The sequence below is a fragment of the Peromyscus leucopus genome, chromosome 1, assembly GCF_004664715.2.
Source record: "Peromyscus leucopus breed LL Stock chromosome 1, UCI_PerLeu_2.1, whole genome shotgun sequence".
Classification (NCBI taxonomy): Eukaryota; Metazoa; Chordata; class Mammalia; order Rodentia; family Cricetidae; genus Peromyscus; species Peromyscus leucopus.
The window spans coordinates 50,911,828-50,924,088 of NC_051063.1; the positions used below are offsets into that span (position 1 = coordinate 50,911,828).

The following is a 12,261-nucleotide window of genomic DNA, read 5'->3' on the forward strand; positions in this document are numbered from 1 at the left end:
TGATCTTCACACACACACACACACACATACACACACACACACACAGTTTCTTGCCCAGGGACTAACTTTGCCACAAGAAAAGTAAACTCCATATGGAGGTTCTTCAATGCCCATCATCCTTTTTAAGTAGATTGGTGCTGCCAGGCTCAGATGTGTCTTACTGTCATGAAAAGCCCTAGGTTATTAAAATCTTAAATCCATGTTCTGTGGGTCTCTGAAGTGTTTGAAGACCATCTGTCTATCTAAACTATATCTATTTGACCTTGAAAATAACATGGGAACAAATCTGATTGTTAGATGACTAACTACTAACCTGTACTTCTTCTTTTTTTTTTAAAGATTTATTTATTTATTATGCATACAGCATGTATGACTGCAGGCCAGAAGAGGGCATCAGATCTCATTACAGATGGTTGTGAGCCACCATGTGGGTGCTGGGAATTGAACTCAGGACCTCTGGAAGAGCAGTCAAGTGCTCTTAACCTCTGAGCCATCTCTCCAGCCCTAACCTGTACTTCTTAATTATCCTAGTTTGTAATAATTTTCAAGGACTAGAAATTTACATTAGTTATTAAATGGGCAGCATAGGTACAATACCTTAAACAAAAGTAGAAATATACATTAAGCAAAAATAACCATGAATTTGTATCAGTATACAAAAATCCATACCAATGTATTTAATAGTTGCTTTTTAGTTTAGATCTAATAATCTACCCTTTTAGCCTATCATTCCTATCTCTTTTTCTTTTCAGAAAGAGGTCCTTGATTCTAATCTCCCTTGCTTAGTTTCCTCCCTTACCATGATCAATAACAATTTGAAGCCAACCCCCCTAAATAATGACAAACATCCATAACCCACTAAACAACCAAAAACCACCATATATATCTGCATTAACACAAGTATGGAATGTGTGGTGTGCACAAGTCAGCTAAAGTTTTTTGTTCAATGTTTGAGCAGGTAAAGGCATCTGTCAACTTTATAAGTACGTTTGATTGCATAAGCCAGTAAACTGTCATGAGGACTCTGTGGCCAACAAGATTTACCATGTCTCATCCAGTCTCAGGGCTGTTCCCATGTTGAGGGACCAGCATATGTGTCAACTGTCCTGTAGTCTTTCTTGGTTTTTTTCCTTCATGTCTGTAGCCAAGATTTTCAGAAGGTCTCCCCCAGTTATTCTGATCTTTATTATTTTTAATTTTTATTTATTTATTTTATGTGTATGAGTGCTCTATCTGCATGTACATCTTTATTTCAGAAGAGGGCATCAGATCCCACTATTAATGGTTGTGGGCCTCCATGTGGGTGCTGGGACTTAAACTCAGGTCCTCTGGAAGAGCAGTCAGTGCTCTTAACTACTGAACCATCTCACCAGCCCTGATCTTCATTAATTTTGAAGAGAACCATAACTTTTTGTTTCTTCTGGAAACAAAGGCATAACCTTATCCCCAGTGCAACATATTTTTTGACTTCCATTTTGAAGTTAAGACATTTTAAAAATACATAGGTTGGCTTAATTTAAGAGTTTCCATAATCCAATGTCTCTCAGCAGTTATTGATTTTTTGTACACTAGCATTTTCAAAGTCAACAAAACACCACACAGGATCCAGACAGCCTGTATATTTTTCATCCTTACATTTTTTATATTACTTTACTCTTTCTTGGACGATTTCACTTTCTTTTTTTTAATTATTTCTTTTCTATGACTATCTATACCCATTTTTTTTTTTTTTACTGTACCTGTTTAGAGGTTTTTTCCTGTCTGGACTGCATTACTGAAGGCCTGTAGTCTTCTCTGACCACGTGAGCCAAGCCTGTCTTATACATACCCTTTTACATTTCCTCAATATGTATTAGCCTGTGGCACTACAGTCTGCTTTTTAGTAATGAGTAGCGATTCCAAAAACAATTTAAAAATCATTTAATATGCAAAGTGAAAAACTAGGGATATAAAAGCATTTCACATTTTTTAAAACAAAATAACACCTTCTAAATTATTTAACAGAAGGCAGAAATCCACAATCTTTTATCTGAAATCCCTAAATCCAGATGTTTCAGAATTATGAAATTTTCAGATTTTAGAAAGGTAATTCAGTGCATATACCAGACTACATCAACCCTCAAAAGAGTTTGTGGCAGCACCCCCCAATAATCAAACACATTAATATTTATGCAGCAAAATAAATGAATATTCACACTAATGGGATAAACAGATTCAGTGTCAAGTCAGCATAGATCCAGAAACAAATGAATTTTGTTAGCAAGCTTAGGAAAACCTTGTTTTCAGAACTTCTTGGATTTTGAGACTATAATTACAGATAAAGGAATGCAGACCTTTTGAAACTTGTATGACAAGACACAAAAGATTGTTTAAACAAGTGACCCATTTTTACAAATGCAAAAACATACAACCTTCAAATACAGTATAAATTAACAGGCATCTCCTCTTTGATATTATTAAATGTACACCTTAAATACATATACATATAGCACACAATGCAAATCACTAAGGTCAGTTGACATCAAAGGTACACATGTGCAATCCCTTATGTAAGGACACTATTCCATGTGTGGTTAAAGAGAGGATTCCTAACTCCTTATGACGTCAGGTGGAGCACTTGCTGAGAGCAACACAAGGAGGCAGGCTAGTCTTCAGGAAGCACAGTTTTACTTGTGAGCAGTCTCTTCCACAGAAGCGTGAGTAGACAACCTTTACTTAAAATGAACACTGGATTCAGCAGGGGTGGTGCACGCCTTTAATCTCAGCACTCAGGAGGCAGAGGCAGGCAGCTCTCTGAGTTCAAGGCCAGCCCGGTCTACAAAGCAAGTTCCAGGACAGCCAGAGCTGTTACACAGAGAAACCCTGTCTCAGAAAAAGGGTATTTTTCATCAGTTAAACAAATAGTATTTTGTCCATTTTAAAGGTAAGTAAGTCACTAATGATCTCCCTAGATAGCTGCAGTGTTAAAAATAATTAGCTTCACTAATTTGTAATACAATTCTATCTGTCCAGAGGTCACAATCACTATAAAAAATTAAGGTTCTGTGCTTGTAAAGTCATCCGTAGTTTCTGATCACAGCCATTTCTTCCACTGACTGGTATGTGAAGATGGCTTCAGGGAACAAAGACGGGTTCCGAATATTCGCAGGAACAGCTTTCGTAGGCTCGAGGACAGCGAACAAACGGCAGGTCATTTTGTTAGCCAGCTCCAGTCAAGACTCTAAAAGCAGGCCCGGAAAGAGACAATCAGAAGCTGTCTGGATGTAAAGTGCACTTTTTAAAGTTGTTTTAGTATTTGGACACTTTAGAATCAAAATTTGAAAAGTTAAAAACTATAGAAGCTACAGTTTGATTAGCTCACCTTATCTTCTGGTAATATAAAAAATATTTCAAAGTTCTCATAAAAATTTGAGTAAAATATTTATTCATAAGTGGAAAGAGTTGGCATCAAGTCCAAGTGCAGCAGTGAATTTACTAAGATTTTGGAGTAGTTTCTCCCAGTTTTAACAAAGCAATAGTTCATAGCAACTACATCTTGATACAACCACTTTTATTAAGTATTAGCATAACTGATCTTATATGCATCAAATACAATAATGATAGAGTAAAAAGGTACATTCATTCCATTTCAGTAGTCACACTGTGAAGAAAACTTCATCTGACCACAACTACGTATCAGACCGTTAGTTTTGTGGATTTGGTACAACCAGAATCACCTGGGAAGAGACTCCCAGTGACAGTCAGGATCAGGCTGGCATGTGTGCATGTCTATGGGTGACTGTCTTGATTCCATTAACTGATGTGCAAACTCCTAGCCTAAAAGTGGGCAGTACCATGTCAAGGGCTGGGCCTTGTCCTGAATAAAAATGAAAAAGTGAGCTCAATACTCTCAGGAATGTAGATGTTTATTTCTCTCTGCTCTTGACTATAGACATTATGTCTAGCTATTTCTAGTTCCTGCCTTGACTTCTCTACAGTAGTGGTATGTAACCTGTAATTTTAAGTTGAATAAACCCCTCTCCTTTAAGTGGCTTTTTGTAAGGCTAATTTATCACAGCAACAGGGATGAAACCAGGATAAATGTCCCTGCATAACAAAAGATGGAAATTTGAGGTCCAAAATATTTCTCAAATGTTCTCTCCTCTGAGTTCTATTCCCTATATATATCCCAAATGCCAGACACAGCCAACATGGAAAATTAAACCTTTTGTATCCAACATAGCTAAGACACATATTCATACAAAACTTACCATCATACTCTTGCTCTGTTCCTCATTTGCTTCACGAATAATAGTACTTAAATGGCCAAGAGAGTTCAGATTTTCTTCTATCATTTGTGCTAAGGTCTCTCTGATGGACGAAAGAATAAAAACATTTCAAGTTCAGCAAAGAACAAGTGAGTGTTGCTTCCGTTCTGGTCCTCTAGGTCAGGATGACCACTTTATGCACCTCAGCATCCCAGCAAAGCTGAGTCAGTCTTCAGTTTCTTCATCCCTCCCCCTCAGAGACAACATCCTGCTTCATCCACCCACTTCATCCACCTGCTTCTGCCTACTCTAGGAAGTCCCTTATAACTTATCTGATTTCCTTTGGAAACAGGGGGCACTGGTAACTCCTCACCTCTCCCTGAAGGTTAAGGGGAAAGATCCCCTTGGTCTAGACAAACGACATAATATTTTGTTGTTTTGTTTATTTTCTGGATTGTTTCCTTTTCCTTTTACGGACAGTAAAACACTAGCATACTCACTTCACACACAGACAAAGGGGAGAGATTCCTGGTCTCCAGAGATCCAGGAAAGAGAAAAACTGATTGGAAACCACAGACAGTTGCAATGAAAACAAGCCAGCTGACTGCTGAGAAGGACAGAGGGAACCCGTGAACCACAAAATCCTCTGGCTGATTCCAGTTTCTCCCCTCACGCTTTCCTCTCTCTCAGGTCCTGTCATCATCCTTCACCAGCCCACAGTCCCTCTTCTGCCACACCAGAGGTCATGGTTAACAGCCACTGTTAGCTCAGAACTAAATGTTCATTTAGTTATTATCCAACAGATAGAAAATGTCATGGTAACTATTTCCTAATCCTTGGTAATTAAGTACCACAGGTACATTATAATTAAGATCAGCTTTCCTTTATCAGAAAGTTTATTTTTAAAACACATTACACTGCTGCAAACAGCTACATGCTCATAGTGGAAGTCACCTACAGAGCTGAGATTTTGAATTAGCATCCCTGCCAAGCCTAAATGCCTTTAATGAAAACGAAGGGTTAGGATGTATTAAATTTTACTTCCTTCAGTTCTAATAGAGTATTTCCTGAAGACTACGAGTCACAACCTCTGCTGTACTGTATATGTTCTCATACTGGGCCACATATATAGTGACCCCAAGACATACACTGCAACTTGCTTTCTTTAAACAGTAAAATACCTGATATCAGCTTGCCTTCCTGCCATGAGCCTTTTCTTTCATAAAAGCAGAGTACAGAATGTGCAACTGCATGACCTCCTGAGCAGTGATGTAACATGGGTGCACTTCTGCAAAACTAATTATGGGCAGACTTCCGGGAAATGCTTGGTGCTGTGGAGGTCTCCGTGAGTTGTGAGAAAAGCGACAAAACACAAGCTAGCAAAGAGCCACTTGAACACGGCACACCTTATGCTGAGAAAATAACAGAGACGGACAGTCATTCAGCTTTTAGCAAGAGAGTAAGAACTAAAGACAAAATGCAGGGCTGCAAATCTGAGTTCTTATTTACAAAATGATTTAAAGCACTGAAAATATCAGATTTAAGAAATACTAAGTTAAAAAATAATCTCACTACTTTATTAAAAGAACTCAAGAACCAAAAAAATAAAAACAGCAAAAAGTGTAATTTCTCAGAGATAAATGGTTAAGGAAGGGGTATGGTTTAGGTAAAGGAAATTGATAAGCCAGGAATAGAAATGGCTTAGAACTTGAATTGAACTAACAGTTATTAGCAACACTTACTGAAATTTATTTCCCAAGCATTTTACATACACTGTCCAACTGAATTTTCACATCAGTCCTATAAGACATCCTTATTTTAAAGTGAAAATATATGAACATTAAAAAAATAAATCAATTACTCAGCATTACTAAATGCTGAGTCAGTCAAAACTGAGCCCTGGTCTGAAGGCACTAATAACCACCATGCTCCACCCTCTCGCTCCGACCCAACTCTGAAACACAACTATCTGTTGTTACAAAGTGAACCCACCCATCTTGAGGAGTTACCACACGTGTCAGAGGATGTTCACGGTCTGCTAACAGAGGGGGCATCCATGCTGAGGCTGGAGGGGTTACTGTGCCTTCTAGACTGGATCCCACAAGAGAGCGGGCAGAACTCTGTGTCTGAAGGGAAAGAAAACAGCACACACATACAATAAATTGCAAACAAGCAGCCTTGATTCATACCATTTTTAAAAAAGCATACTGTTAAGATGTATAATTCAATCATTATTTACATGCACAACTGACTACTTGTGAACAAAACTATTCTCTCTACTACTAACTATACCATCACTGGCCCTTTTCTTCACTGACTAAAACTGAGTGCATCTACACACTAACTGAATGAATCTAATTCCTCTAATCCAGCTTGGGTTTGGAACAGCTGAACAAGGGTCGACTTATCAAGTCAGATGCATTTACTCCAAGTGGGGTTGGGCAACCACAGCAATCTAGGGCAGGGAGAACTATAAAAAAGAGGGACTGAGCTGGATATAGTAGCTCACTTATAATCCCAGCACTTGAGAGGGAGGAAAATGACAGTAAGGTACAGCCCAGCTTCCAGCCTACACCAGAGTGAGCTCTTGTCTCAAAAGAAATAAAACCACACACATACCACCAGCACCACCAGGATTGGAAAGGTGAATGAAAATACAAAAGTCCTTGTTGTGGAACAATCTTTGTACACTGTAAATATGTATTTCTCTCATTGGTTAATAAAAGAGATGACTGGCCAATAGCTGGACAGGTAGAGGTCAGGTGGGACTTGCAGACAAAAAGAGAGCACAAAGAAGAGAGGAGGAGTCTCAGGAGTCTCGGAGAGAAGAAAGATGAACATGCTGTGTTGAAAAATGGTACTGCCACATGGCAGAGTGTAGATAAGAAATATGGGTTAATTTAGGGTCTGGAGAGATGGCTCAGAGGTTAAGAGCACAGGCTGTTCTTCCAGAAGTCCAGAGTTCAGTTCCCAGCAACCACATGGTGGCTCACAACCATCTATAGTGAGACCTGGTGCCCTCTTCTAGTGTGCAGACATGCATGCAGACAGATCACTGTATACATAATAAATAAATAAATCTTAAAAAAAAAAAGAAATATGGGTTAATTTAAAATGTAAGAGTTAGTAACAAGCCCGAGCTATTGGCTGGCCATTTATAATTAATAGTAAGTCTCTGGTTATTTGGGAACTGGCCGGTAGGACAGAAAAGTCCACCTACAAGTCCTATCTCTGTAATCACTCAGACGCCAAACAAGGAATATGTGCACCCAATGCAAAATATAAATATTCAAAGGACATAACTCAAAGTAATAAAAGCCCCTCTAGTGAAAGTGCTGAGTGTTATTCACTAATAATTACTTACACAGGCAATTTTAAGGAGATGCCATATTTCTTTCTGCCTCTTTCCTTGCATAAACATGACAGTATTGTCAGCTTCTTTGATGTTACTGAGGGCCACTTCCACCTCAGGGAGTAGATCAATAATCTTCTGTTTACAGCCCAGCAACTTGCTGAAGAGAGTAAGTCAGTGTCAAATGATTGTCACATCCCTCAAGACTGTATAACATACCCCCCAAACCCAGGAAAAGAACCACAACCAGTATTATGTCTATGACTGATCTCAAAAGCTATAAATATAGGGACTGGAGAGACAGCTCAATGGTTAAGGGTACTGGTTGCTCTTCCAGGGGACCTGGGTTCAATTCCCAGCACTCAAATGGCAGTTCACAACCATCTGTAACTCCAGTTCCAGAAGATCTGATGCCCTCTTCTGGCCTCACACACATGGGACAAACATGCAAGCAAAACACTCATTTACATAAATAAAGTAAAAAGTAATGCATATACTCAGGGCTTATAAATGGCTATGTTTCCAAGATACCAACAGAACTATTATTTACCAAAGAAGAATATTATACTTTAAATGGAATACAAATACATTGGCATTTAGGAGGAAATAAAGCAATTTTCTACCTCAGGTGACCAAACAGTTCCTTGAGAACACGGTCCTGACTCTGCACAGTGTGCACGATGATCTTCACCATCTCTGTGCTGTCACTGTAGGTGTGATCTAGAAAAGACTTTAGTTAGTACAGTTATAACCTCTCTTTTGCAGAACATACCCACTTCCAAACAAAAAATTCCTTAAAAACTCTTAAAAAGCTGCAAGTAGTCTGAAAACGTCTCCATTTCTTATGGAATGCTGTCCTTGAGGTGTGCTATGGCTGTTGTCTTGAGATCTCAGAAGCTGTGAGATCTACCTAAGACGGATGGTTCTGTCATGGTGCAGAGAGAGGCTCCTGAGACCTTTCCATGATCTTTCCTTCAATCCCCCAAAGATTTATAAGCAGCTAACAGCTGCTGGGGTGGGGGTGGGTGGCAGTTAGGAGGCCTTATCCCCCCGGAAGGATCTAAAAACGGCTATCAGTTGCAGAAAGATAGAGAAAAGACGGGAGAGATTTTTGTTTAGAAGTGTAGCCACTGAAACTCCTGTAAGTAATCCTAATGAAACTCGGATTCACCAAACAAGACTATGGTCAAATTACTACTTTGTCTGTCACTGGTGTCCTATCTAGTGTGAGTAGACTGTTCACATCTCCCCATAAAAAGCTTATACAATACCATTTAAGTTAAAACTTAGATTTAAATTTTTAAGGTTATCTATAAAGAAAATCTGAGGGGTTGGAGGTATAGTTCAATGATAACTATACAGAAAAAGCAAAGTTATGGGGCTGAACATAGTTGTCAAGAGCCCTTGTTGCTTTTCTAGAAAACCAGATTCACATCCATGTTAGGTGGCTCACAAATGTCTATAACTCCATCTCCAGGAGAATCTGATGCCCTCTTCTGGCCTCTGTGGGTATCCCCACACATGTAGCATACACCCATACCCACAGACATAAATATTTTCTAAAAGGTAAATTTATGCACGGTTGTGCGTGGTTAATCTTTAGAGACTTATGTTGCCTGTGTTTGAGATGAATAGCCTGGTTGATCTTTAACCTGTACTAACCCCAATTCAGACACAGGTGCAACCTTTGGTCAAGAGACTAGCTTTCTTACACGATTAACACTGCTTTTAGAACAGTGGGACAATCAGGCTTTCACTGCCTGTTTACAGCTCACAAAAACTTCATCTGAGAAAAAGCTGACTCAAACCAAACCTGATGTATTAATAAAAGGGATCAGTGGACACCCAGAAATTCACCCAAAGCCAGCTGTTACCTGGCAGATGTCCTCAAATGGGATGGTTGTTGGTTACACTGAGTTCTATTCTTTATAAATGACACATCTCAGTTTTTTAAACTACTATCATTAGTTGTATTTCAAAATATGACAACTTAAGTTTAAAAGGGCAAAAAACTGATGATGTATCACCCTGGTATTTTCTTCGGCAATAAGCCTGAAATCAAAAATACCACTATTGCTAATACTTGCTATTAACTGAACAAACTTTCTCATTTAATGTTTTTCTGTGTTACACCCAAAAGGAAAACTATAGGAGTTTTAAAAGAGACTTGAAAGGCTGTGGGACTGGAGCTTAGAGGTAGAGCTAGGGCCTGCCAAGCATATACAAGGTATATACATTGGATCCCTAGTGCTGCAAGAGGAAAAAAAATCTGTCCTTTTTAAAATCATTCCAGAAGCCATTTCCACAGCTCAGCTTCATTCCCAGAATCTCTGTCTCTGTCTCTCTATCTCTCCCCCACACCCTCACCCAAGCAGATACAGGGCTCCAAAAACACTTTTCTCCAAACAGTAGTCCTTCATAAATTCCACCAACCAAACCCAAGAGGTTTTCCATAGAATTAGCTCTTTTACTAGTAAAGACCTCAGAACTTCAACCTTTGCCAGAAGAGGACAAAGAAAATCAGTTTCCAGCCGGGTGGTGGCAGCACATGCCTTTAATCCCAGCACTTGGGAGGCAGAGGCAGGTGGATCTTTGTAAGTTCGAGGCCTGCTTGGGCTACAGAGTGAGTTCCAGGAAAGGCACAAAGCTACACAGAGAAATCCTGTCTCAAAAAAACAACAACAAAAAAAAAAAAAAAAAAAAAAAAGGAAAGAAAATCAGTTTCCAGTCTTCAAGTCTTCAGATTCTACCTCCTGCAGGAAAACACTTCTAAACAACCTGACCATGACATGTATTTCGTGAGTATTTGTAGCAATAAAACAAGTAAATTCTACTGTAAGAAAAACTGGAAAGATGGCTCAGCAGTTAAGAGCACATGGCCACCTACAACCCCAGGTCCAGTTTTCCAATGCCCTCTTCTGGCCTCTGTGGGAACTGCACACACATGGTGTACTGACAAACAGGCACAACATTCACACATAAAAACTCTCAAAACAAAAATTAAAACCAGTGCTTGAGAGCATGCTGTTTTTTTAAAGACAGTGTAAATATTATATAAAGTGTCATATGTTGTTATATGTTTATAAATCTTCAAGTAAAACTTGAAAACTATATAAGTTATATAAAACAATACATAAAATACAATACATACATTTGGGAGCATAGATATCCCTTTTTATTACTTATGTAATCCTTCAAAATAAATATGTTTTTAAGTAAAATAAAAGTGTTTTGCATCGCTGGGCGGTGGTGGCACACGCCTTTAATCTCAGCACTCGGGAGGCAGAGGCAGGCGGATCTCTGTGAGTTCGAGGCCAGCCTGGGCTACCAAGTGAGTTCCAGGAAAGGCGCAAAGCTACACAAAGAAACCCTGTCTCAAAAAACCAAAAAAAAAAAAAAAAAGTGTTTTGCATGTATACATTACCTTATTGTTTTCAAAGCATTTCATAAACACTCTCTCAAATATACTGCCAAAGCTTACTGAGTTAGAAGGCTAGGTTTTGATTCGTTTTTGCACAAAAGGGATATAGAATCAGAGAGAAGTGTTGGAGATTATTTGGTCAGTAAAATACCCAATTTAGAATTCAAAGCTTCTGGTTTCCAACCAACACTCCTTCCAGCAGACAATGCTCTCTCTGTATTTGGCAGACGTTTAGTACGAATTGTTGCCCCAAGGACCTATGAGTAACCTGCGCTGGTGAAGGCATGATTTTTCAAGACAAGCTGCTTCCGAAGAGACTATGACTTCTTCTCTTACTCCACCCAGAACCCATTGTGTTGAATTCTTTCCAACCTCCCCCTAACTTAAACAGTATTTCCCCATCCCTTTTACACATTTTTTGGGCTGTTTCTTCCTTTTTGTTAGGGGAGGGTATGTCTGTATGGAAGCCCAAGGTCACCTTCAAGTGTCTTCCCCATGGTTTTCCACCTTTCTTGTAGAGCTAGGGTAGCTCAATGAACCTGAAGCTTGCCATTTCAGCTAGCCTGGCCACTGAGGCCAAGGAGGAATCCATCTGTCTCTACTTGCCCAGTACTGCTGGGATCGCAGGAGTGTGCTGCTATGTGTGGCTTTTATGTGAGTGCTGGGAATCTAAACTCAGCTTCTCATGCTGCTGTAGGAAGCACTTTACCACTGAGCCATTGCCCCAGTTCCTTCCTTTTCTTTTTTGTTTGAGTTTCTTTTTTCTCCTCTACTTTCTTTTTTTTTTTTTTTTTTTTTTTTTAAGATTTATTTATTTATTATGTATACAGTGTTCTGCCAGCATGTGTATCTTCACACCAGATCTCATAATAGATTAGTGTGAGCCACCATGTGGTTGCTGGGAATTGAACTCAGGACCTTTGGAAGAGCAGCCAGTGCTCTAAACCTCTGAGCCATCTCTCCAGCTCCTCCTCTACTTTCTTTTCACTTCAGTTTAAAAACTTTTCTACTTCAATATCCTTATTACATTCCCTTTCTATTCTCTTAAGTTCTTAAAAATTTAAAGCTATTATGACATAAATGTTGCAATGAGAATACCAAAACAGGATCTTTCTCTGAAGTTTAAAAAAAAAGAATAAAATAAAATAAAGCTGCACAGCACGCCTTTAATCCCAGCACCTGAGAGGCAGGGCCAGGTGAATCTCTGTGAGTTCGAGGCCAACCTGGTCTAAAAATAAATA

General features: G+C 39.1%; 1 protein-coding gene across 3 annotated transcripts in view; it reads right to left on the reverse strand.

The window, feature by feature from the left end:
- Positions 1 to 1,903: 1,903 nt before the first annotated feature.
- Positions 1,904 to 12,261, reverse strand: part of Chuk (component of inhibitor of nuclear factor kappa B kinase complex) — a 37,991-nt gene continuing 27,633 nt past the window's right edge. Inside the window, exons 17-21 of one of the 3 annotated variants that reach the window (XM_028888807.2) lie at positions 8,223 to 8,319; positions 7,612 to 7,759; positions 6,257 to 6,373; positions 4,251 to 4,350; positions 1,904 to 3,220 (exon numbers count right to left, since the gene is read on the reverse strand). In XM_028888807.2, the coding sequence (XP_028744640.1) occupies positions 4,282 to 4,350; positions 6,257 to 6,373; positions 7,612 to 7,759; positions 8,223 to 8,319 (431 nt within the window). In that variant the 3' untranslated portion in view covers positions 1,904 to 3,220; positions 4,251 to 4,281. Of the gene's footprint in view, positions 3,221 to 4,250; positions 4,351 to 5,428; positions 5,660 to 6,239; positions 6,374 to 7,611; positions 7,760 to 8,222; positions 8,320 to 12,261 lie in introns of those variants that run through there. The other 2 variants (XM_028888806.2, XR_003736527.2) reach the window with 2 other exon arrangements.